Genomic DNA, 26,645 nt, shown 5'->3' with positions numbered 1-26,645 from the left:
TTTCATCTTGCATCTTTATCTCTGCAACTGTTCTCGCAGCTCTTTCATTTTCTGCTATTAAGGCTATGTTATCTACAAATTGTATTGTATTATAAAGCCCACCATTGATTTTTTTCTTTGAATTCTTTCAGAGCCTCTTCAATGTAAGTATTAAAAAGTCATGACAAGAGTCCACATCCTTGTCTAATGCATTTTTCTATTTTAGCTTCTTTCCCTTGTTTTCTTATGACTGCAGTTTGATTTTTATATAGCTGATAGTCTTCTGTCATTGTAATCTATCTTCAGATTTTTGAGGACTTCAAACATTATATTCCAGTCAATATTGTCAAAAGCTTTCTCTATAATCAGTCAGAGTTAGCATAGCTTTTCTTGTCCCTCTATTTCTTCTGAAGTCAAATTGGTCATCAGGTAAATGCTCTTTATTTTTCTTTCAATATGGCAATAAATACTTCTAATTAGGATGACTGCTTACTAAATAACTTAAGGAAATTACAACATACAATAGAATATATTCATTAAATTAAACTTTAATATATTTCCAATATTTCGATAAGTTCCTTTGAAGATGGCAACGTGACGTTGCCGAAATATTGGAAATATATTAAAGTTTAATTTAAAGTATATTCTATTGTATGTTGTAATTTCCTTAAGTTATTTAGTAAGCATGTACAACCAACGTCTAAGCCTTTCTATGAGAATTAGGATGACTGTGCAGTAATAGGCTTAACATTCAGTGATCTTTGCATGCTCGTGCTCATGTTTTTTCTGGAATTGCTAACATAATGCTTTTTAAAAATCTGCTAGGATTTCTCCAATTGGGTACATTTGATTGATCGTTTTATATGGTTCACATTTTGCTTTGTCACCCCCCCCCTCCTAGTGCTTGTAAAATTTCTCCTGGGATTTGGTCTGTTCCTGGCGTTTTAGATTGTTTCAGTTCTTTAAGAGCCTTATCAATTTCAGACTTTAAGAGAAATAGTCCATTCTCATCTTCCTATACCTGCTTTTCTTCCTCTAGGAGTGACTTATCCAATTTCTCTCCTCTATAAAATCGTTCAATGTATTGCATCCATCTCTGCATTATCTCATCATCTTCTATTGGCACTTCTCTATCCTTACTCATGATCATGTTTGGTGTCTTTATCTTTTCTCTAAACTGTTTTCGTATATTGTTATATGTTACACCTTTCAGTGTTACCTCTACTCATATTCATACTGACTGCCTTGCATTGTCTGTTCAATTCATTTTTCTTTTGCTTTCTTGGCTTCTCTATTCACCATGTTTCTATGCTTTCTATGCACTTCTTGGTGTTTTGCATTTTTGTGCTTTCATCTTCTTTGCATCATTAGTTCTAATATCTCTTCAGTGATCCATGGCTTATATTGTATTTTTTCTTCTTTTCCAAAATGTTTTTAATTACTTTTCCATGTGGCTTCTGGGAATTCATTAATTTGTCTGGTTCTTATCTAAAGTCTTTGTGCATTTATATCATCTTTTATTTTAGCGATGTTCCATTTTTTGTATGGTTTGTTTATGCATAATTTCTTCAAGTAAACAATTTGTCATGATGACTGGGATATGGTCAGTGTTCGTATCTGTTCAAGGATAACTTTTACATATTTTCACCTGGTTACGATATTTTTTTTCGGATGATTAGGTAGTCTGAATGATATCGTTTCATGTTGCCTGATGCATATCCGTGTGTATCTTCTTTTTGGCTGTTCAAATAGCTTCTCTTGTCCTGACTATAGCAAATAGTCAGGGTGTGGCTTTTACATAATTTGGTGAGTCTTTCTCCTCTGCCATTCCACTGGCCTAGTCCAAATTTGCCAATAATCTTCTCCTCTTCTCCATCTCCAACAACTGCATTCCAATCTCCCATCATGATCAAGTTTTTTTGATCATTTACTCTCATCAGTACTTCAATCTGTTCATATACTTCTATTTCCTCATCGCAATATCTTGTTGTTGGCATGTATATCTGTATAAGGACTAAATCTCTTGGTTCTACTTGAATCTTAATAAGGATTATTCCTTCATTATATTTCCAAATGGCTTATGTCCTAATTTCTTATTTACTAGGAATACAAAACCTGCTATGTCATTTGGTGAACCTGAGTAGATCATTCTGTAATGTGCACTGTCTGGCCATCTTACCTCACTAACTCCAAGAATGTCAATGTTCAATTGTCTCATTTCCATCTTTAAATTTTCTAGTTTTCCACATTGCTTCATAGATCTCATGTTCCCAGTGCCTATTTTGCAGGGATTTTGCTGGCTGGTGCCCTGAAAGGCCCTGCGATGATTTCCTCTCCTGCTGGGGACAGTCCCTCTAATTCTCAGGAGAGCTGGTTTCCCTTACTTGGCAATCCTTTAGTTTAGCTTCCATGCTATTGTAGGCTTGGAAAAATAAGGTGGTAAGTTCCAGCTTCCTTCCACCTCACAGTGATATAGCCATTAAAGACTTCCATTGTCCATGCCTACATTTGTCTGGTCTTGGGCCTTGCCAAATTATTATGAAAAAGTGTATCGTATTATTATTATGACACTCTGGATTAGAGAGAGACAGATAGTTGTAGTGAGTTTTTTGTCTCAATTACAAATTAAGTTAAACTTGCCAAGAAATTCTTGTTTACATCCAGTGTGAGCAAACAAAACATGAAGTATCTTCATGACTAGGCTACTTGTATATAATAAATTTAGTTTAATCCTTTATCCAAGTGTGAGCAAACAAAGTTTGCACCTGAAAGTATCTTCAGGACTGGAGTAAGGTGGTACAACATACTTGTATATAGATCCAATGACTTCACATTAATTGCCTTAATATCCCATAATGCACAGCACTAATCCAGAGTATTTTGGATAAAGGAATAAACAAGAATATATATGATTTTTTGGCAGGCAGCTTTAATTTAACTTATAACCAAGTAAATTAACTTATTACAACTATCTCTAATCCAGAGTATTTTGATAATAAGGTGATATTTCACTACTTGTATATGGGAAATATGACCTGCATTACTTCAACATTGATATCTCTTCTGGGTGTGGCTCCTACCCTGAGAAGTACAGTGGTTCTGCTCGGCAGCAGGTGTTTGTCTATCAATGAGTGGAGCCATTCCTGAGTTTTCTGTCCTGAAGTGATTTTGGTCAGGAGTGATATATCTTTTCACTACCCGTATATGGGAAACATGACTCTACTGATCCTGGGGAGTACAGCAGTTCTTCTCAGTGGTAGGTTTTTGCCTGTCACTGAGTGGAGTCACAACTGAGCTTTCTGTCTTGTAATGATTCAGGTCAGGAGTGATGAGTTTAGTAGTGATCCTTTTGGGTCACTTGGTGCTTTAAAGTGTTCTTCATAATCACTCAGAGCTTTTGGAGAGAGAGAGAGGTACCACAACACTTTAACAGTATCTCAATAAAGGTCGATATTGGTCGGGATAGTGGTCCTTTCCATAATGAATAGCAGTATATATGTCTGAAAGGATGTGTGTTTTGAATTATGGGATACTAAGAAATTAATGTGAAGTCATTAGCATCTACATACAAACAGCCTAGTCATTATTATTATTAACATCTGACCTTCATGGAGTCAGACATCATCGGAGGTACACACTATCACATACAATGCTCGTCCATCATGTGCCTTAAACTGATTCAATGTGTCTACATTCAAACACACTGAGGCAATGCATTCCACTCACCAACACTTCTCCATGTAAAGAACCTCTACTCACAACCTCCTTATACAGTTTCCAGCAATGGCCTCTTGTTCTAGCCCCCCCCCCCCCCTCTCCTATTCTATGAAAAATCTCTTCCATGTCAACCTGATAACAACCCCTGACTAGCTTATATGTGTCCATCATATTTCCACTCTTCCTCCTACTCACGAGGCTTTGCAATTTACATTCTCTCAATCTATCCTCATACTCAACATTCCAAAGACCACTGACAACCTTTGTGAATCTTCTCTGGACTCTTTCTAGCATATCCTCGTTCCCATGAAAACCCAGTGACCAAATCTGTGCAAAATAATCTATATGAGGCCTGATTACAATGGCATCATAATCTCTTTATTTCTGCTTGTCAGTAGCCTCCACATTATTGCCATTATCCGATGTGACATTTTCACAACTTGTGCAATGTGGCCCTGAATTTCAGGTCCTTGTCCACCACTACTCTCAGATCTCTCATCTCCTCTACCACCTTTAGTGTTTTCCCACCAAGTGTATCTTTTGCATTTCATTGTTCCTTACCAAATTTCAAAACCTTACACTTTGCAACATTAAACTGATAGCTCTGCTTACCTGCCTATACATGCAATCTACTGAAGTCCTCACGTAAGACCATAACATCTGCTTAACTCTGTATTCTTCTCCCCAATTTTGCATCATATGCAAAATATTATTATTTGCATCATTTGCACCAATATTAATATTTGATATTAATAATATTGATATTATTAACATAGGATAACAATGCTGAGATGAACCTTGACAATACAGGCAAATGACTTGAATAAAGTCATTTTGCCTGTATTCGAGGCCTCGATATGTCCTTCACGTGGGCTACTGCGGACAGGTCTGGTCTCCTGGTTTCTAAGGTGATGCTGATACTGTGGAGAGAGTGCAAAGGAGAGCATTAAAATGTTATTGGAACTGTGGAATATAGATTATGAAGAAAAACTGGGAATTTCTGGAGTGCAGACACTAGTAAACAGGAGAAAGAAAGATGATATGATAGCAACATACAAACTTCTGAAAGGATCAAATATGATATCAATAGATGATATTGTTAATTTTATGGATGGGGGGGGGCAGAGGATGAGAGGGCAACATTGGAAGTTGAGAATGAATGCAGTCAAGAAAAAGGTGAGAGAGCTAGATTTTTTCTCAGAGTGAGTCATGACCAGAATGGATTGTCCTTGGAGGTTATAAGTGCAGGCTGTCATACTTTTTCTTGAATAGCTTCAAGAAAAAGTATGAGAGCTTGTGCAGGTGACATATGGCCTCCCTCAATGAATCCCTGGCTCCCTTGAGGTCTCCATTAATAATAATATCAGTGCGGTGCAGTAGGGAAGGGTAAAGGTGAGGGATGGGAAACAAGAAAGCTATTGACATTTTTACTGATGGGTTGGAAGTAACTGTTGGGAAACACTTCACCATGAAAGCTCTTCTGAAGGACAGAGATAGACAGAATAAACGAGGAAGAGGAAAAGCAGATGCAGCTCCTACAGAAAGGGGAGGAATGGTGGTTGCTAGTTCAGAGGAGCAGTGGCCATAGTACCTGTGTCAGTCCAGAGAGAGAGAGAGATTCCTGTTTGGTTATTTGTGTAATACTATAGGTAAGAGTGGGTGAATTGAGATCCTTTATAAAAAAAACAGGCAAGAAAGAGTTTCGGTAGTGTTGAAGGTGACCAAGTTATCCACATCCCATTGAAGGTTGGTGTGGAGATCAATGTTAAATGACAATGTTATGTATGATAAATGAAATGCAGAATGAATAATGAATCAAATGATGTTACCTATGCTCTTACTTATTTTGTTTATTTTTATGCTGAATCTATTACTTAAGTTATTTAATTTAAGTAAAAAGTTCCAAAGACAATAGTACCAAATATATTTAGGTATGTAAACCATGAAGTAAAGAGCCGAGTTTAACGTCTTTAATTTTGATATCAGCTTTAATGCTGTCTCATTTACAATGTGAATAAACATAGATCATAATTAACAGTTGAGATAGTGTGATTTTGTTTATTGTTGTTGATTTTTATGCTGAATCTATTACTTAAGTTATTTAAATTAGGTAAAAAGGCCTGATTTAATATCAAGTCATCTTCTTGTATATCCTTCCATTCTGATTGCTGAATTATTTATAATCTATATTGTTCTGCATAATGTCCGATTCATACCACATAACTGTAGTGTTTTGAATAATTTTTTCTCTTGTACATTATCATTCCAGACATGCAAAACTTAAATACAGATTTCTCAATAATTTATTCTTAAAAATGGACATAAAACTACTTTAATAATGAAAATTTGTGAACTGCAGTGCAGCATACGAGGGTGGTCTGAAAAGTTCTCAGCCTTGATGATAGATGGCAACACTATCAGCAAGATTTTTTTTTCCTAAGTTGGTACATCTGTCATGAGCATCGATGTGAAATTGCAAGTCATTCTATCAAGTAGTTTGTTTTATACAGCTGTCTGAAGCAAAAGTGTTGTCTATATCCCTTGAAATGGATAAAATTGAGTATCATGTGGTTATAAAATTCTTTGTAAAAGAAGGTTTAATGCCAAAAGAAATTCATAAAAGTTTATGGGCACTCTTCTTCTTCGTTTTTGACAATTTTGCATTACTTCAAACTTGAAGTAATACGTCTGGGTCTGGCTCCCACTAATGAGACCTCAATAAAAGTCAAAACTGCTCTTGGTACTGACTTTTTCCATAATGAATAGCATTACATGTATCCATAAGGATAGGTGCATTTTATTATTATTATTATTCAGGCCTCCAAGGAGTCAAAAGACTCATCGAGGGAGGTCTTTCCTAAGACATAAAGTCTGTCAAGACTCATAGAGGGGAGGTCCCCCCCCTGAGAAACACAAAGTCTATCATACCACTCTTCAAACTCACTGACCATTCTCACTCCCACCACTCCATCAGGCAATGCATTCCACGGCTCAACCACCCTCCACACAAAGAAACCACTCCTTACCCTCTTGCTCACAGTTTCCTTTCGTAACTTCCAGGGATGGCCTCTTGTCATCACTCCTTCCCGCTGTTCGACCAAGCGAAAGAACTCCCCAGTGTCAACCCTGTAACCACCTCTCAACAGTTTAAAAGTCTAAATCATATCACCTCTCCTTCTTCTATCCACCAAATTCTGCAGTCCACATTCTCTCATCCGATCCTCAAAACTATCCTTGTACAGTCCTGAAACCATCCTTGTCACCCGTCTCTGTATCCCTTCCACAGTTAATTTATCCCCTTCAAATCGTGGGGACCAAATCTGAGAACAATAGTCCAAGTGTGGTCTGATCAGAGACTTATACAACGGAATGATAACCCTCCCATCTCTGCAGGTCAGTGTCCTTCTCATAATAGCAGCAATCCTCTGTGTTACCTTCACCACCTTTGCAATATGTCCCCCAAACTTCAGGTTTCTATCAATCATCAACCCCAGATCTCTTGTCTCCCCTACTTCCTCCAGTATAACTCCTCCCATAGAGTATGCAGCATCCCATCGATGTTTCCCAAACCTCAAGACCTTACATTTTGCTGCATTAAACTGACACCCCCATTCATTTACCCATCTATCTAGCTTATTTAACTACTCTTGCAGGGCTACCACATCTGCACTATTACTAATAATCCTTCCCAGCTTCGCATCATCTGCAAACAACTGAATATCCCCCTGCAATCCACTGGCTATGTCATTGATATAAAGGTTAAACAATATAGGTCCTAGTACTGAGCCCTGTGGGACCCCACTTGTAACCCTCTGCCTCCTTGAAACTGCTCCACCATACACAACTCTCTGATACCTATCAGACAGCCAATCCTGAATCCAGTTGACCAATCTGACATCCAGACCCATGTGCTGCAACTTAAATATCAGCTTATCATGTGGTACCCTGTCAAATGCCTTCGCCAAGTCTAAGAAAATTGAAGTATATGCCCTTCCCTCATCTAATGTTCTTGTAACTTTATTATAAAAGGCTAGCATATTGCTAAAACAAGAGCGTCCTTTCACAAATCCATGTTGATTCTCCCAGATAACATTACCCTCATCTGCCCAATGCTGTATACGGTCCCTCACTACTTTCTCCAAGATCTTAACAACTACTGATGACACACAGACTGGCCTATAATTAGACACTTCCAGTCTGTTACCACCCTTATGCAATGGCACTATCTTACCTTCCTTCCCTTCCCTGGGCACCTTTGCCAAAGCCAGACTTTCATTGAAAAGCCACGATAAAGGCACTGTCAATTCCCTAACACATACTCTCAAAACTCGTGGTGAAATACCATCCAGTCCCACAGCTTTACTGACATCCAGAGTACTCAGTATCTGAAACACACTCTCCTCCTGTACCTCCAGACCTCGAACCAGTCCTATCCCTCTAGCATTAAAACCGACTCCTCTAGGATGAAATACTCCAATAAAGTGGTCATTGAACAATTCCACTATGTCCTCTGCATCAGTCACTCTATTCCGATTTTTATCCCACAATATCATTCTTCCACAGTCATTTCTCCTCCTACTGGCCACATAGCTAAAAAATTCCCTAGGATTTTCTTTGGATCTGAGAGCCAATCTCCTCTTATATTCCAGTTTCGCTTTCCTTACCACACTAGTCACTCTTCTGGCCCGTGTCTTATATTCCTCATGCATCTCTTCACCTGTCTCCTTATATCTCTTCCATAGCCTCTTTTTCGCATGCAATTCCTGTTTAATATTGTTTATCATCCACTTTACTCCAAATTGCGTCCTCTTCTTCACTCGTCGTATACAACTTACCGATAACAAATATTCTTTCACAATTTCCCACGCACTAGTGATATCCCGGCCTTCCAATTCCTCCCTCCATGAAACTTCCCGAAGTTGACGTCTAAGACTATTATAATCACCTGCCTTATAATTCCACATAAGTTCCCGTCTCTTTGATACTCCTGCATGTCTATTCATTTTCCAAGTGAACACCATATGGTCACTCTCTCCAACTGGTGGGAGAGACATCAACTCAGTTATTATCAACTCTTCTGATGCTATAACCAAATCCAAAACTTTTGAACCTCTTGTTCCCTCTGTTACATGTTGCCTAAGACATCTGTCCCTCAGAATTCTAGAAATTCCATTCCCCTATTGCTACATGCATCTTCCTCTCTCCAATTTATACTACTGAAGTTAAAATCTCCCATAACAATCATTCTTCTTGCACTTGCCAATCTTAGCTGTCTAAACATCTCCTGGTCCCCATCCTCTGTGCTCCTGGGTCTGTAGCATCACCCCACTAAATATCCTGTCTTGCCTACCTCTACCTCACACCATATGCTCTCAAAATCATTTGTCTCACTTCCTTCCAAATTCTCCACTCTTAGAGGACATAGGTCATCACTTATCATAAGCAGTACCCCACCACCACGCTTTCCCCTCCTATCCTGACGAAAAATGCTATACCCAGCGACTTCTATTCCTGTTGTTATATCACCTTCTGTCAACCACGTCTCAGTGATCGCAACAATTTTTGGCCAGGCTGATGCTATCTGCGCCACCAATACCTCTCCCTTATTCCGGATACTCCTGGCATTAGTATAAAGCATATAAATGCCATTGTTTCTATACCCAGCATTATCCCTTCTAGACTCCACTGGGCTCAGTGTTACCTGACATTGTCTCCCTTCTCCCAAGTATCCATTCCCACAAGAGGTCACCCCTGCTATCATCCTCCCTGGGACACACTGACTCGTTCAGAACAGCAATCTCTCCAGATGCCTACGTCCTTCCTCATTCAAATGTAAATGGTCTCTCGCATACAATTCCTCTCTTTCCTCAAACGTACTCCAAGCATCCACATATACCAGTCCTCTCTTGTCACACATTCTCACTATTATGCCATTCAATATCACCGCTCTTCTGCTCAGCTCATCATTATCATACCTAGGCAACACGCACACTATATTTCCTCTCTCTGTCTTCTTCTGTACAGTCTCAAGCAAAAATCTCATATCTCTCGCTGCCCGACTTAACATTACCACTCAAGTCATTCGTTCCTACCATCACAATCATCTCATCCACCCTTTCACCTCTCTTAATTGCCATAGCCACCCTTTCTATTGTTCCTCCTGGCAAACACTCCTCACGCATCCTATCTTGAACACCACGGATCATTGAGTTGCCATACGTTATACCTCTTATCATTCCCTCGCTCCTATTGTTTCCATTCTCTCCTCTTCTTTCATTCCCATACCTCTCTCTTCTACTGTTTCCATTCTCTCCTCTTCTAGCACTCCCATACATCTCTCTCATTCCCTCTCTCCTACTGTTTCCATTTTCTCCACTTCTAGCACTTCCATATCCCTCTCTCATTCTGTCTCTCCTACTACTGTTTCCATCCTCTCGTCTTCTAGCATTCCCATACCTCTCTCTCATTCCATCTCTCTTACCGTTTCCATTCTCTCCTAGCACTTCCATATCTCTCTCTCTCATTCCGTCTCTCCTACTGATTCCATCCTCTCGTCTGCTAGCATTCCCATACCTCTCTCTCTCATTCCCTCTCTTCTACTGTTTCCATTCTCTCCTCTTCTAGCACCCCTATACCTCTCACTCATACTCCCTAAATTCTTTCTCTCTCCTACTCTGATTTGCCTTGCATTTATCTCTTCCATTCTCCTAATCTTATCTTTATTACTTCTGCTCTCATTCACAAGACATTCCACCTCCTCTTTCAACTCATCTATCTCCCTCTGCAGGTCAGTCACTCTTAATCTAAATTCACTCTCCCAAACAAAACCATCTCCTAAACTTTCACAGTCACTCACACCTTCCACACTATAAACTATTATTTTCTCATTCTCTCCTATCACACTACTTGTCTTCCTACATTCATTCCCCGTTCCTGGAGCAACAAAGTCGGATATTGATATATCTAATGTACTTATTTCCTCCAACTGCCTGCATTTTGCGCATATACGCTCTCCACTCTCTTTAACAAGCCACTTATGTAATTCCCGAGATGCATACATGCCGCAAGTACTGCATGCCACAAAGTCCCTTATGCTATTGCTAATAATTGAGTTCTTAAATGGCGGAGGACTTGGCGTTACGCCACTTGCGACTGCTGCTGAATCCACCATCATTCCTTACTGTCGAGTAGCGTAATCTTTAATAATTATTCAAGTAATAAATAAGAGGGGAAAAAAGTACAAACATCAGAAGATTTAAGTACTAAATACAATTAAATAAAATGAAATATAACTAAATACAGTAACTTAGCTTCGTTTTGTCTTCCACCATTATGTGTTCGATTCCGACGGTACCAAAATATATATCGCGACAGCAACTAACTTCCAAAAAACAACCACTGAAGTACACTCGTATTCAGAGAAACAATTTAGCACTCAAAAACGTAGAAAAACGGGGGGAAAAGCGGACCATTCACCGATTAAAAATCACTGGGATACTAAGACAAGTGATGTGAAGTCCTTAGCCTCTATATACACACGCAAAACTTTGTTTGCTTACACTTGGATAAAAGATTAAACTAAGAATATAATTTCTTGGCATCATTAATTTATAACATTTCCTTTATACCTCAAATTAATTCAGCACAAATACCTGATTACTAACAATGTCAAGAGCGTTCACATGTCGTCAATCTTTAGGCTTTGAAACATGTTTATTTCTAACCCATACTGTTCATTCACATGTTAATGTTTTGGCTAATTTCTCTCTGCAAATTCATATAAATGTATTCAACTATTTCCTTACAATACTAGTTTTGCTCATACTATTATCTATTCCTATATTTAATTGACATTTTCACTAAAAGCTGTCTAAATAGCGCAAATAAAAAAGTAGAATATTTATTTATTTTATTTTATTAATTTTTTTTACAGAGTCTATTGTGAATGCTATTGAAGTTTTCTATGTTCTTACCTATTTTCATTGGTGATTTGCATATGAAAGTGAGTTAAAAGAAGTTATTCAATATAATTAAGAGTCGGAAGACTTCAACTGGATTTATTTATGAGCATGATCTGAGGTCAACAGCAAAATACCAGTATACCTCTATATTACCAGTAGATTGTTATGCAGATAACTTCATGTGCAAAATTTGTTTGATTACTTGGTTAAGAATTAAAACAAAAATATAATTTTCTGTCAAGTATAATAACCACCTCCATAAAAGTAAAGAGCTGAGTTATCTTTGATTTTGATATTGGCTTTAATCTCACTTACCTGCATAATGTGATCCATAACATGGACTGATCCATCCATCCATGAATAACAATGGAGACAGCATGCAGCATCCTTATCTTATACTTGATTTTACATTAAAATATCTCCTTCAATTCTAACTGCTAATTTACAACTTAAATAGAAATTGTATCTCTTCTCTCTATATAATGACCCAGTTACAACATATAATTTCAAACAGTTTTTCTTGTCGATTGTTATATGCATTTTCCAGATCTACAAAACTTAGACAAAGATCCTTTCAAAACAGTTGACTCTAATCATCTAGAATTTGACCTTTTGAATTATAGTGTAGTCTGCGCGGTTAGCCGAGTAGCTATGTGCTTAGTAACCACATGCCTGGGAAAGGAGTGTCATGGGTTCGATTCCGTGCTGATGTGAGGAACTTAAGGATCTTTCTCAGACATAGCCAAGTTAACCGGTCTTGGGTGTGGACAGCAGGATTTTTCTCCCCAATTTATCTGTAAACTGGGGAGAAAACATTTCCTTTATAGGGCCTGTTTGCCTCCTGCAAGCAGGCAAACTGGCCCTATGAACACATGCAGCTACAGACATAGAACACACCGGGAGGCATAGGGCTAGCCACATTATCGTCGGGATGGGTACGGCTTAGAAGGGCTAAAGATAGTTCCGTAACAGGCCACTAGGCCTAATACCTGAAGGGAAGAAGATTTATAGTGTAGCCCAGTGGTTCCCAAACTTTTCAGTTTGCACCACCCAAATCAGAACATAGGCCTACCTAACAGTTGCATTTAGTGTGGTTATTTCAGTGAAAATATTTGAATATTTCATGGCAACCGAGGCCACAGTTTGGGAACCACTAGTGTGTAGCCAATGCAAAACTAAATTGTGCAGTGTAGTTGCTGTAAAACTTTTATACTTACACTGATGTTACAGACACAGCACACAGAGAATCTGTATTAAAAAAAAAAACATATAAAAAAAAAAACATTATCATTTGCCCTTCTGTGTGTCTACCATCTGCTCCTAGTTCTAAATCTATATATTTTACTTCAGTCTAATTACTTTTTTTTTTTTAACACTGGGTATCATTTCATTTTCATGAGAACAACACTTTGACATACAGAGTAATTATTTATTGTGATACACATTAAAAATAAATTAATTACCACACTTTCATTTTGTAATACAATTGGGATATTTCATATGACTAACATTATCAATTTCCTGAATGTACCCTCAAGGAATGTTCACGCTACTATGATAGCACTTATATGATTACATTTACATTATTATTAATCTCCTATTAACATTTTCCCTCCAAATTAGTCTATTACTTGTCATCAGTCCAATATTGTCATATCTAACAGGGTTCTTCTAGGAAACTTCTGACTGAATCAATCTACCTAGACCTTGGTTTTCATCTGGTTATCTTTCCTGCCATCAAATACCTGTTTTGCTAACCATTCACTCCATTCTCTTTAAGTGGCCTTACCACCTTAGGTGAGCTCTACTCACAGATTCCTGAGGGCTAAGAATGTCAAGTATCATATCTGTGGTCTCTAGTCTCTGATCAAGGGCTTTATTTCTAACCCAACTCTCAGATCCATAACTTAAAACTGGTTTAAACACGGTCGTGTATACTGCTAGTTTGGTGTTTTGGTTAATTTCTCTCTTATTCCATATAAATTTATTCAGCTGGCTACCCACTATGCTGGCTTTGTTTATTGTGTTGTCTATTTCCAAATTTAACCTGCCATCTTCACTAAAGATTGCTTAAAGAGCTGAATCATTTTACTTGTTCTATAGGATCTCCGTTTAGAATACAGATGAAGTTTTCTATGCTTCTGCCTATTTTCATAGTTTTGGTCTTTTTTTTTTGTTCATTTTCATGTCAAATTGATTACAGCTGCTATTCAATTTAGTCAGAGAATTCTGGAGACCTGCTGGATGTGTTTAGGAGTACATCATCATCTGCATATAGCAGAGGTAAGTTTGATATTGTCAATTCTAATATCAGATTTAATGCTACTTTCTTTCATAATGCAATCCATCTATATGATCATTATGAGTGGAGATAAAGTGCATCCATGTCTAATCCATGATTTTACATCAAACCATCCTTCTGCATTTCCTTCATTTCCTGCTCACTTACAACTTAAATATAGACTATATAGTGCTCTGTATAATGTTCCACTTACTGCATATAATTATAGCATTTACAAAAGCTCTTCTCTGAACACATTGTCATATGCTGTTTCTAGATCAACAAAACTAAAATACAGGTCATTGTCATATTCCCATGATTTCTCAACAATTAGTCATAAAGTGAAAGTATGATCTTGACAACCTGTATTTGGCCAGAACCCAGAATGTTCTTCTCCAAGTTTCTCTTATGCAATTTTCTGAATCTTTTGAAGCATATTTAATAAATCTTACCTGGAACACTTATTAGAGAAAGGCCTCTGTAATTCTCATATTCAGCTTTATTCCTTTTCTTATAGATAGAAACTATGAGAGTTTTACTACAATCATCTGGAATTTGACCTAACCAGGCCCTATGAATCATTTAGTGTAGTGACTGTAAAACTTCTTTACCTCTGTATTTCAGATTTCTGGATGAATATTATCTATTCCTGCTGCCTTTCCACATTTCAAGTTTATGATGGCCTTTTCTACCTCAAGTATTGATATGTACTTCTGTTTGCATTTCTCTTGAAAATTTCTGTCTACTGTTCTGTCACTACTTATTTCGTTTAGTAGTCTTTCGAAGTAATTACTCCAGGCATCTAGAATATCCTTACTGTTAAATATCCCTCCTTAAATCATATCTTATATCATTAATATATAAATTAAAGAGCAGTGGCTCCAGTACAGAGCAGTGAGACACTCTATTAATCAAGGTGAACTCACCCTAATTTACCTTTTCCATTCCAACATACACTGCCTTCTGGTGTCTGTCTGTCTGTCAGCCACCCATATTCATACCATCAGATAAAAACCAATACATATTTGTTCCAAATTATGTAATAGTTCTCCATGCAGCATTCTGTGAAATGGCTTTGCAAAGTCCACTAGTATCGTGGTGTAAACATTTCCTTTATCTAATTCTAGATCATTTTCTAGATCAGCAGTAAATTTTATATTAGGATGTTGGATGTTTAGATGATGAAGAAAATCTATGAGAGATGTGTGCCCGTGATTCCAAATAATAAAAATATCATCAACATATTGTTTCCAAATTTTTGGTTTAAATGAGAAGGAAGATATGGCTTTCGTTTCAAAATCTTCAAGGAAGATGTTAGCTAGAACTGGGGACAAAGGATTGCCCATTGCCAGGCCTTGTTTTTGTTGATAAACAGAGTCCTGATATCTGAAGTAACCAGAATGAATGCAATGTTTTAATAAAGTAAACATTTTTTTGGATAATTTGTCCTTTAGTAATGTAAGTACCTCATCTGTGGGAATGTTAGTAAATAAAGATATAACGTCAAAACTTGCTAGAATGTCATTTTCATTGATGGGAATATCTTTCATATGAGAAACAAAATTTGCGGTGTTTTTGATGAAAGATGAAGATTTATTGGAGAAACACTTGAGGCACTTTGCTAGATATTTGGAAAGGTTATACATAGGTGAGTCAATTCCTTCCACAACTGGGCAAAGAGGGATGTTTTCTTTATGAATTTTGGGAACTCCATAGATGCATGGGATAAGAGGATGTAGAGAGCGTAAAGAGAGGCAAACATTATGATGAAGTTCACTCGTAGTCTTTAACAAGTTGTTTGTAAAGTTTTGTAATTCTCTTGTAGGATCTTCCTGAAGAATTGAATATGTCGAATTATCTTCAATAATTGAAGCATTTTGTTGTGGTAATCTTCAGAGTTGAGGATGACTGTAGAATTGCCTTTATCTGCAGGTAAAATAATAATGTTACTGTTCTGTTTTAGATTTTTTAGGGCTTGTCTTTCAGCCAGATAAATATTATGTGTTGGAGGTTTAGCATTATTGATAATGAAAATTAATTCGATACGAAGAAGTTTCAATACGCAAAATGATTAGGAATGAGTGAACTTGCCTTTTCTATTTTTGTAAGAAGAGATTCTTTAGGGATAAATTTTGGTGAGGGAATGAAATTGAGACCTTTGCTAAGAATATCTGTTTCCACATCCATTAAAATATAAGAAGATTTGTTCACTACAACTTTTTCAGGATTAATACGGGCTTCACTATGACCAGATCTGTTTTGTATCCTTTTTAGATTATTAAATTTCCTGATAAGAGTGTATTTATTTTTGTTTTGTATTTGTGTGGCTTGTGCTTCACTGTTAATGATAAAATCATGTAAGTTAACATTATCCATAATTTCTTCAAGTTTTTGAGTTAAAGATCTTTTAGTACTTTATCCCCAGTTCTAGCTAACATCTTCCTTGAAGATTTTGAAACGAAAGTCATATCTTCCTTCTCATTTAAACCAAAAGTTTGGAAACAATATGTTGATGATATTTTGATTATTTGGAATCATGGGCACACATCTCTCATAGATTTTCTTCATCATCTAAACATCCAACATCCTAATATAAAATTTACTGCTGATCTAGAAAATAATAACTCCTTACCTTTCCTGGATGTCATGCTTACACGATGCTCTGAAAGATTAAAAATCTCTATATACAGAAACCCTACTCATAACAATAGATATCTGCATAATCTTTCGCATCATTTTCCATCACAAAAACTTGGAACTGTATCTACCTTAGGACACAGAGCACGCTCTCTCTTGAATAAACCAGATGAACTACAAAAAGAAATAAATCACCTCACTCTTATCTTTAAACAAAATGGATACTCTGAAAAAACAATTAAGAAATTTCTTCTGGATCCTCCTAGGCAGTGCACAATAGAAACTATTAATTTTAAAGGCAGCATCTCCATTCCATACATTAGCACAGTCTCTAAAAAATTAGCTCAAGTCCTTAAAAAATATAATATCAGGAAGTTCTTCACCACACTTCCTAAAATCCGTTCTCTAATCAGCCATCCAAAGCCTACTCATCACTACCTAAAATATCGAGGTGTATATAAATTATGGTGCGATTGCAATATCCCTTATTTTGGAGAAACTAACAAATCTATTAAACAACGTACAGAAGAGCATAAGAGACATCTCTTACAAAAGATCTCATGCAACTGCGTTATCCAGTCATGTTATTTTTTCAAATAATCCTAATGATGATCAACAAAGTCACTCCGTTTGCTGGGATAGATCAGAAAATATTTTCCGCTGTGATGATGAGTTTGAGAGAAAAATTGTAGAATCAAGGGAAATCCTGCTGAACCCTGTCCACTTAAACAACAATTTGAGTTATAACATCCCAGATAGCCATGATGCAGTTATTCAATATTGGCATTCACGTGAGCCTGCACGCATACTTGCAATAAACAATGGCACGCCTGTTAGAACAACTTGAAAAAATATGTTTTTTATGTATCAATTATGTGTGGCAATTTTTGTCTGTCATTTCCAGTTGTTTTAGAATACTTCAATGTTTATTACTATTCTTTTCCTTTATGAATACCTCAGAAAGGCTGTTATAAGCCGAAACTAGTTGAATTATTCTCATTAAAATCTTTATAAGTTATCTCGGTTTTTTAAGTCACTAAATCTATGTTTTAAAATAAATAAATATATATATATATATATAAAGCAAGCTGATAACATGTGTCTTTGTATTCTCTCCAACACACGTGCTCTTTTCAGCTGCTGCTTTATGTTGCTACTCATTTATTCAAATCCTACTCAGTTTATTATCCTGACCCTGGGTATGCAAGTCCAATAATGTTCCCTTCAAACAATCCCTGACCATTTCCTATTCAATTTCTTATACCACTGCATAACTCCAAGCTCCCACCTAAGTTTTTGATAATGAATACATTATAGTTCATAAACACTTTTTTGACTAAGAATTCCATGTTTAGCAACCTCCCAGATAAAGATTGCATGGTTAATTTTCCCCAATTGGAGGTAGTGTTACTAGCATAGTTATGGATAGGTCATCAGATGCTATTACCAAATCTTCTTTTTCTTCTTCTCTTCAAGGATTAAGCATTTGCCTGTTCCAGTTTCAATGATCTTTCCATCTTGCTGCTGGTCTTTCCCTCTCTCTCTCTCTCTCTCTCTCTCTCTCTTTCCCTTTGGCCTACATCTATCCACACCTTTTGGTAACCGAGATCTTTCCTTCCTAAATAGATGTTCTTTCTATTTCTCTCTATACTACACTATTACCAAATCTTACATTCTCAAACTCTCGGTTCCTTCCATGACATGCTGTTCCAAGTAGTTATCGCTCAGTAACCATGCCCTTTTCATCATCCAATTTATATCCTCATAGCTGAAGCCTCCCATGATAATTGCTTGTGCTGCACTTATGATAATCTGCCAATGCAAGGCACCCATATCTTCCTCTGTAGCTCATATTCCATAGTAGTATTGCTGATAACAGCTGAACTTCAACCAACAAAACTAGAAGTTAACGAGGCATTTAGATCTGGTAGAGATGGTTCATTTGAGGCTATCTGGTACAAGAAAGGCCAATAGGACAAAACATATCGTTGGTTGTCGATAAAGAAAATGAATCCACAGGAAGATGTGGATGCCTTGCATCAAGAAATTTTCATGCAAGACTTCAATTATGGGGATATAGATTGGAGGGAGGAAAAAGGGGTATGGCAATATGGAAGTGGAAGTTGCTATGGGATAATTACCTGAAACAGCATATCATGGAGTGGACCAGGGATTCGAGAGTGCTGAATCTAGAACATCATCATCAAATGTGTCCAAAACCAAGGTAGACACTTGGCCTCTGATCTGGAAAAGTGACCATGCAGTATTGTTCTGGAAGGTTCTAAAACATGTGGAATTCTCTTGACAGAGAATTCCACATTAAAACTGGTCATTATGACAGACTTAAGAGTCAGCTTGGAGCAGTGCCACTGCTTAGGCTACAAGGAAAGAATGTGAATAGTGCATAGGAAGTGATCAGGGATTGTCTGAGTGAAGCAATATCAGATGGCATACCCATGGTCAGCAGGACAAACCAAGTGAGGATTAAGCTGATGAGTATATATATATATATATATATATATATATATATATATAAAATAGAAGCTGAAAAAAAAAAATGAAGTAAATAGAAAGAAAAAGGTGATCGGGATACTCATGAGCAGTACAAACTGCACACTAGAAGGTGACTAGTATGCAACATTCCCTCTAAGCCAAATAGATAAATGTGCAAGTAATGATGTCTGCCATGCTGCAGCGCTTTGAGTTTTTAATTAAGATTATCGTGACTGCCTTACACCAATGTTTAGCCTATATGAAACTTGAAATTTATAAAAATCATGCAGTATTGATCTGCTGCTGCATTAACACTACGATAGTAGCAAAAACTTTGTTAGTGTGTCATCAAAGATGACACACTAACAAAGTGTGAGTAGTGACTGAGTCTAATGAACAGATGTGCAATGACTGCAGCACACAGCTGTACAAGAAAAGTCAAATCAGAATATGAGAGAAAATTACCCAAGCAAGCCAAAGTAAATCCAAATTTTTTGGATGTACTTTGGCTTGCTTGGCTAATTTTGCTATGTAATAATTATTAAGAGGGAGAATGATTATGGAAGGATGACTTTAGTCAATACTGATGGTAGGAAGGTGACAGAAGCAAAAAAAATAGTTAAGTTGCTAAGTGACCACTTTGCAAGGGTATATCAGAGAAGTCAGAATGGCCATCCGTGGAAATTGTATAAGAGTGTGGTTAGTAAGGAGTGTGTGCAGATGAGATTTTTTGCATGGAGAGTTGTGAGTAAGTGGAATGGATTGCCAGAATTAGTTGTAAGTGTCCTGATAATGAATGAGTTTAAGGAGAGGTATGATAGATATTGTGTGTATAAAGTTTAGTGTATGAGGCTCCTGTGATGATTTGTCTGATTCCATGGAGATACCTACATAATAACAGTAATTATAATCTTAAATAACATGCATCTTAATAAGTTAACTGGCTGCATTTGAAAACTGAGATGGATAAACAGCACACATAAGGACATTATAAAATGAACTGTGATTTTCTACCATTTTATCTAACCATTATATTATATAAATGGTACAGAATAATATATGAACTTTATACAGTTCTATTTAAAAAAAAAAAAAAATCTTACTTATCAAGGGAAAAACCTGAGTTAAAGGCATTATTATTACAATTAAGAGCCAAAAGCTCTCTGTAATCAACTCTGTTATCCTGGGATATGAAAACGAACTTGCGTTCGTTGTTTCTGTCACAAGTTAAAAGACAGTGTCTTCCAGGTTTGTAAACTACTGGCTTGTGAGTACGAGCATTTGTCCCTGCCTGAAACACAAATAAAAGTACTTCAGAAAATTTCTTGACAATCTTTTTTTTTAAATTAAAGTAGGTAACACAAGATGGGAATGGGAATAACTAGTATGACTGAGTTTTATAGAAATCACACACATGTACACTAGAACAGAAAAAAAAAAAACGAACTATATTTATTGTTACATTCTTTTAATTCATTTATCCATTTATTCAGAGAGAAAAACTATGCTCAGGTGTGCCCAGGCACACCTAAGTATGGTTTCACTCTGAACATACAGTCAGTCCTAGACTTATAACCTACACAACTTAAAACCACTCATACTAACAATGGCCTTCCCAATATCATATTCACCAAATGCAACCTCACTCCTGCAATTTATGGACTAGGGAGTAATTGCTGTCTTCAAGTATATTATAGGAGAGATAACCTCTCCTATAAAGAATATAAAAGAATATTGGAAATCAAGAAAGAATAATAAAATAGTAATTACTAAATCTCATGAGGGAAATGCTGAAGCAGTTTTAAACTACTATGATTATACATTAAAACTTGCTTCTTTACTAAAAGATCACTCAGTCTACCTTCCCTTAAACCAGGGGTGGGCAACCTTTTTAAGCATGCATGCCAAAATCACCAAATTTTTGATGCAAAATTTTTTCACATTCCAACTGAAATTTTGGGAACATTTATTATTTAGTGTCTTTTAAGTATTGGGAGAACCTCTTAAAATAATCAAAAATCCCACCAGAGTGGTAAAACCAAAGAATATTGTAAGAGTGATTATTGTAAGTCATGTAAGATTGAATTAATGTAAAAATTAAGTGATGGAATTTTGACTTAAAAGTCCTTCTACGCTGTTGAATAGTGTGGATATATTTTATTTGCCTTTAAGTGTAATTCTAGCTACCACATACAGCCAGACAATTTAAAGGCATAATTTTTAACATCAGCAAAAGATTGAACAATAATTCTGAATTTTTCGTTTTTGCTTTTTTTATAAAGATCAATCAGACATAAGTTTTTTCAATATGTTACAGTGCACAATCTCAATCATTTTACCTGACTAAAGCACAATAAAAGATAATAAAACAAGTTTACACCTGAAGTATCTTCAGGACTGAGGCAACTCGTTGTAAAGGTGGACTAAGCTCTCATCACTTGTCTTAGTATCTCCCATAATGCAAAGCACATCTCCTTGCAGACATGTTGAATGCTATGCATTAAGGGAAGGGTCACTACCCAAACCGGTTTCGACCTTTATTGAGATCTCATCAGTGGGAGCCAGACCCACAGGTGGTGATAACAAGGTGGAAGTAATGGAGAAGTCATATTTACCTATACAAGTCGCCAAAAGGTGTCTCACCTTATTATTAAATATGACTTCTCCATTACTTCCACCTTCGTATCACCACTTCTGGGTCTGGCTCCCACTGACGAGACCTCAATAAAGGTTGAAACTGGTCTGGGTAGTGGCCCTTCCCTTAATGCATAGCATTGTGCATGTCCACAAGGAGATATGCTTTGCATTATGGGAGATACTAAGACAAGTGATGAGATCTTAGTCCACCTTTACCACGAGTTGCATCAGCCGTGAAGATACTTTAGGGGCAAACTTTGTTTGCTTACACTTGGATAAAGGATTAAACTAAATTTATTATTAAAGAAAATAAAAAATTGAAGGTATTCTTTTATTACCTGATATCCCTTCAATGTATGGATGGTTATAGTTTTATTGTAGTCTAGTTTATTTTTGTTTTTAAGTAGGTCTTGTACAGAATTTCATTGATAGTATTTTGGCTGTAACCATTTTTCAGGAAGGTACTGCTGATAACTTTTAATTCATCTTTAATTCATCTGTTTTTTTTTTACCAGAAGATCCAATACATGGTCTGCAGACCAGACTGACGATAGTGATGATTGCAGATGTATGATTTGTGTTCATCTAAATGGATAGTGTCTGTTCGAAGTAACCCAACTTGCAGGAACAGGGTACTTTATATACTCTAGGCATTGAGAGAGGAGGGGAACTAATTTTTGGTAGAAAAGAAGGGTAACAAGTTTCCTGAGGGGCTTAAAAGCTGTCTAGAGGTTTTACTTTTTTAAAGACCTGACTATTTTTTTCAATGTTCCAAGGTCATAGAGGATGGTGACGGCATGTCTGAAATCTTTCTGAAGCGATGGCTGAGGAATGGGGGAGGAACTGATTATTTTTATAATTCTGTAATCACTGTAGCCATGGGATAGGAAGGTGTTGTGTATATGTTTTAGTTCAGGTGAAAGAAAGGTTCCACTAGTTGAACAAAGATTATAGGCTCTATTGGTTAGTTTTAATGATGTCATATTGTTGAGAGGTGTGGTGATGGGAAAGTTTGTGAATGTATCTGCTAAATACAGTGAAGGAGAGATTACCATTCAGAAGGTGTGTTACTAAGGTGTGTAGGAAGGGTAAACTACTGTTATTTTTCTTTTCCATTGAAAACTAGATTCTTGGATGGAGTCTAATGTGTTTGGAATATAAGGCCAAATAGAGAACACATCTTCTACCTATCTTAGCCATAGAAGGTTTGAGAGAGGGGGGGCTGGGTCTATGGCTCAGTTTTCAAAATTTTCCATGTAAAAGTTTCCTTTGAACACTAAATGGATGATGTACAAAATTCACCAGTTTCATATACCCTGAAGAGCGATAAGATCCAACCATTCCAGGTACTCCCGCTTGCAGAACCATGGAGTTCGAACCATAAGCAAGCTTTCAGCAACAATCTGCATAATAAAGATGAAATAAGGAAAATTAATCTGCAACCCATGATGTAGAAGATACAGAGCAAAGATTATTCAATGTTCTCTTGAACTTTTCTCTTACTTCATGAATATGTGCAAGAAATAAGCTTTCTGTTAAAACTGTGAATTTTGTTGGTAGAGAGATAACACTTTGTCTCATCTTTAAGTCTGGGTCTGGGAAGAGTGCTTTTTCAGCAAAAATATACATACGAGGGTGGACTGAAAAGCTCTTGGCCTAACAATGAAAAAAATGAATTTATAATTTCAAAATTATTTTTATTTTTCAACATAATCTCCCTCAAGACTAATGCATTTATTCCACCAATGCTCCAGCACTATTTTGGGAAGAGACCGAAATCAGAGGGAGCCAACTCTGGAGAATAGGGTGGATGTTCCAACAATTCATAGTGCAGATCCCGTGATTTTTCCATTGCCAAAACACCTTTGTGGGCAGGTCCTGATGTCCTGATGAAATATAATTTTTTTAATTCCACAAACAGGGACTTTTCTCACAAATTTTTTTGTCTAGTCTGGTTAAAAGACCGGAATAATATTCCACGGTTATTGTTTTACCCTTTTCAAGATAATTAATAAACAAAATGCCTTTAGCATCTCAAGACACTGATGCCATGACCTTTCCTGCTGATGGAACCGACTTTGTCTTCTTTGGTGCTGAACAACCGGCTTGTGTCCACTGTTTTGACTGCTTTTGGATCCTGGTGTGTAATGGTGAATCCAAGTCTGATCCATAGTAATAAATCGATGAACAAAATCAGTTTTATTCTCGTTAAAACACTCCAAGCACTGTTCAGAGATTTTCATGCAAGTGCGTTTTTAATCTGCTGGGAGCAAGAAGAGCACCCATCTTACGCAAAGCTTTTCCATTTGCAATTCTTCATGCAAAATATATCCTACACATTCTTTTGAAATGCATATAGTATCAGCAATTTCACCCATTTTGACTCGCTGGTCACCCAATACCATATCGTGCACTTGATCAATGATTTCTGGTGTTGTTACACTTTTCGATGTCCTTCACGTTGATCATCTTCATGGCTGGTACGGCCCCATTTAAAGTCGTCAGCACATTTCTTAATTGTCAAAAACGAAGAAGAAGAGTTCATTTCAGAAATTATGGACTTTACAACTGTGTTATAAATAACTCTTTTAATATCTCGAAGTTTCGATCTTCATATTAAGATCATCATCTGGAGCATATATAAATATACAGGACAAGCTAAGTTACATTACATACAGTAAGCTACAGAAACAATGATTTGATCACATGATATTCTACTGGCATGACCTCTAGTGAAAAAAAAAATTAATTATTTCTAAACTACATCAAACTAAATTATATTTATGATAACATGAATAAACATTCTTTCTTAGAGATAGTTTTCTTTTAGTAACAATGATGTCCTATTCCGAACATCGTAATAATTAGAACTGATAAAGGAAGAGCCACTGTTATTTTAAACCGAACCACTTATGTAGAAAAAATTAACCTGCTAGTCTTGGACATTAACACATACCAACTCGTTAACTACAACCCAATCAATAGAATAAAAAAGAAAACAGAGAAACTACTTAAGTCAATTACCACATGGCCCGAAGATACAGTCAAAAAAACTCTTTCTGCACTACACTCGTCCCCCAAGGATTTATGGGCTACCTAAAATACACAAAGATAACACACTACTCCAGCCTATAGTCATTATTATTATTATTATGGCAACTCCCAGGAGTCCTTAGATTCATCAAGGAAGGTCATTAGATCATGTCAAGAATAACTATTTGACAATCACACAGTGTCTATCATACCTCGCCTTGAACTCATTCACAGTCATGGCACCCACAGCAGACTCTGGCAGCTTATTCCACTCATTCATCACTCTCCAAGAAACTAGCTCTAACACTTGCTAACCACACTCTTGCCCAGCTTCCATGCATGGCCCCTAGTCCTCCCACCACCAGTCCTATTCTCAAAAATATCTTCTGAATTAATCTTATAGAAACCCTTCAGTAATTTGAATGTCTCAATCATATCACCCTTTTTTCGCCTATCAACCAATTTCTGCAACCCACAAATCTTCAACCTGTTCTCATAAGGTTCATTCCATAGACCTGCTATAATCTTGGTCACTCGTCTCTTGATCCTCTCCACCTCCTCCCCATCAAGAAGAAACCCTGGTGCTCAAATCTGGGCACAGCAGTCTAGGTGGGTCTTATCAAGGCTCAATACAGAGGAACAATAACCTGTTTGTCTCTGCTTGTTAAAGTATTTTTCAGCAACCAAGTGATTTGATGAGCTGATTTAGTCACTTTTGCGATGTGCCCCCTAAACTTCAACTCCCTATCCACCAACACTCCCAAATCCCTGGCCTCGTCAATCTCCTGGAGTACAGTTCCACCAATGTGATATACTGCTGCTAATCTTTTCACCTCAAAATGCATAACCTTACACTTTGCCACATTAAATTGACATCGATACTCCTTAGCCCAGTCCTCCAAACTATCCAAATCAGCTTGCAAAATTTTGACATCCTCTGCACTCACTATTGCTCTACCCAACTTTGCATCATCAGCAAACAAATGAACACTTCCTCTCAGACCTTTCCTATATCGTTAATGAACAAATTGAAAAGTAGTGGTCCAAAAACAGAACCCTGCAGCACACCACTAGTCACAGGCCATCTTTTGGACTCTACTCCTGAATAAACCACTCTCTGATATCTCTCCATCAACCACCCACCTATTCATCTCACCAACTCTATATCCATCCCCATATGCTGCAGTTTACTGATTAGAATTCCATGTGGTTTCCTGTCAAAGGCCTTAGCAGGGACCAGTGGAATCACTGTAAACCCATTACCCTTATCCAGTTCAGCCATCACTGTGTTATAAAACGTGAGCAAGTTACTGAGGCATGATCAGGCCTGATAAAACAATGATGTCCCCCATCCATTTTCATCTATCCAATCCTGTATTTTTCTCTTGACTATTTTCTCCAAGACCTTGACAACGATGATATGCTGATCGGTCGGTAATTTACAACAGCAGTCTTGGAACCTCCTTTGTGCAGTGGAACTATTTTCCCCTCTTTCCACCCCCTTGGGACTAACCCAGACCCGAGACTCAAATTAAACATAATGGTCAAGGGCACTGACAATTCTTTGGCTGCTTCACGTACGACACGAGCTGGTATACCATCCAATCCCACAGATGTAGTGACATTGAGGTTTTGTAATAGACTATTCACCTCCACTTCATTCACCACAATTCCCATATATGCTATTGGTTCACTCATTCCTACAATGTAACCACCAGGATGATATACTTGCAAAGTGCTAGCTCAGTAATTCAACTATATCAGCTGATTCAGTTACCTCCCTACCATCGGCATTCTTTAAAATCATTCTGCCATATACATTTTTTCTTTTACTTACAACATATCGAAAAAACTGTTTGGGATTCTCTTTAGCCTGCATGGGTAAAATTCTTTCATAATCCGCTTTT

General features: G+C 37.0%; 1 protein-coding gene across 4 annotated transcripts in view; it reads right to left on the bottom strand.

Annotated features, from left to right (window-relative positions):
* Window positions 1-26,645, bottom strand: part of LOC150099115 (coronin-2B-like) — a 565,643-nt gene that overhangs the window by 71,734 nt on the left and 467,264 nt on the right. For all 4 annotated transcript variants that reach the window (XM_090404927.1, XM_090404925.1, XM_090404924.1 and 1 more), the window contains one exon: window positions 20,172-20,359. In XM_090404927.1, coding sequence (XP_090261053.1) covers window positions 20,172-20,359 — 188 coding nt within the window. The remainder of the gene's footprint in view (window positions 1-20,171; window positions 20,360-26,645) is intronic.

Source organism: Typopeltis vanoorti, chromosome 15, assembly GCF_054136105.1.
Source record: "Typopeltis vanoorti isolate ZY-2024b chromosome 15, IOZ_Tvanoo_1.0, whole genome shotgun sequence".
In the NCBI taxonomy this organism is placed as follows: Eukaryota; Metazoa; Arthropoda; class Arachnida; order Uropygi; family Thelyphonidae; genus Typopeltis; species Typopeltis vanoorti.
This window is presented reverse-complemented; position numbering and strand designations above follow the sequence as displayed.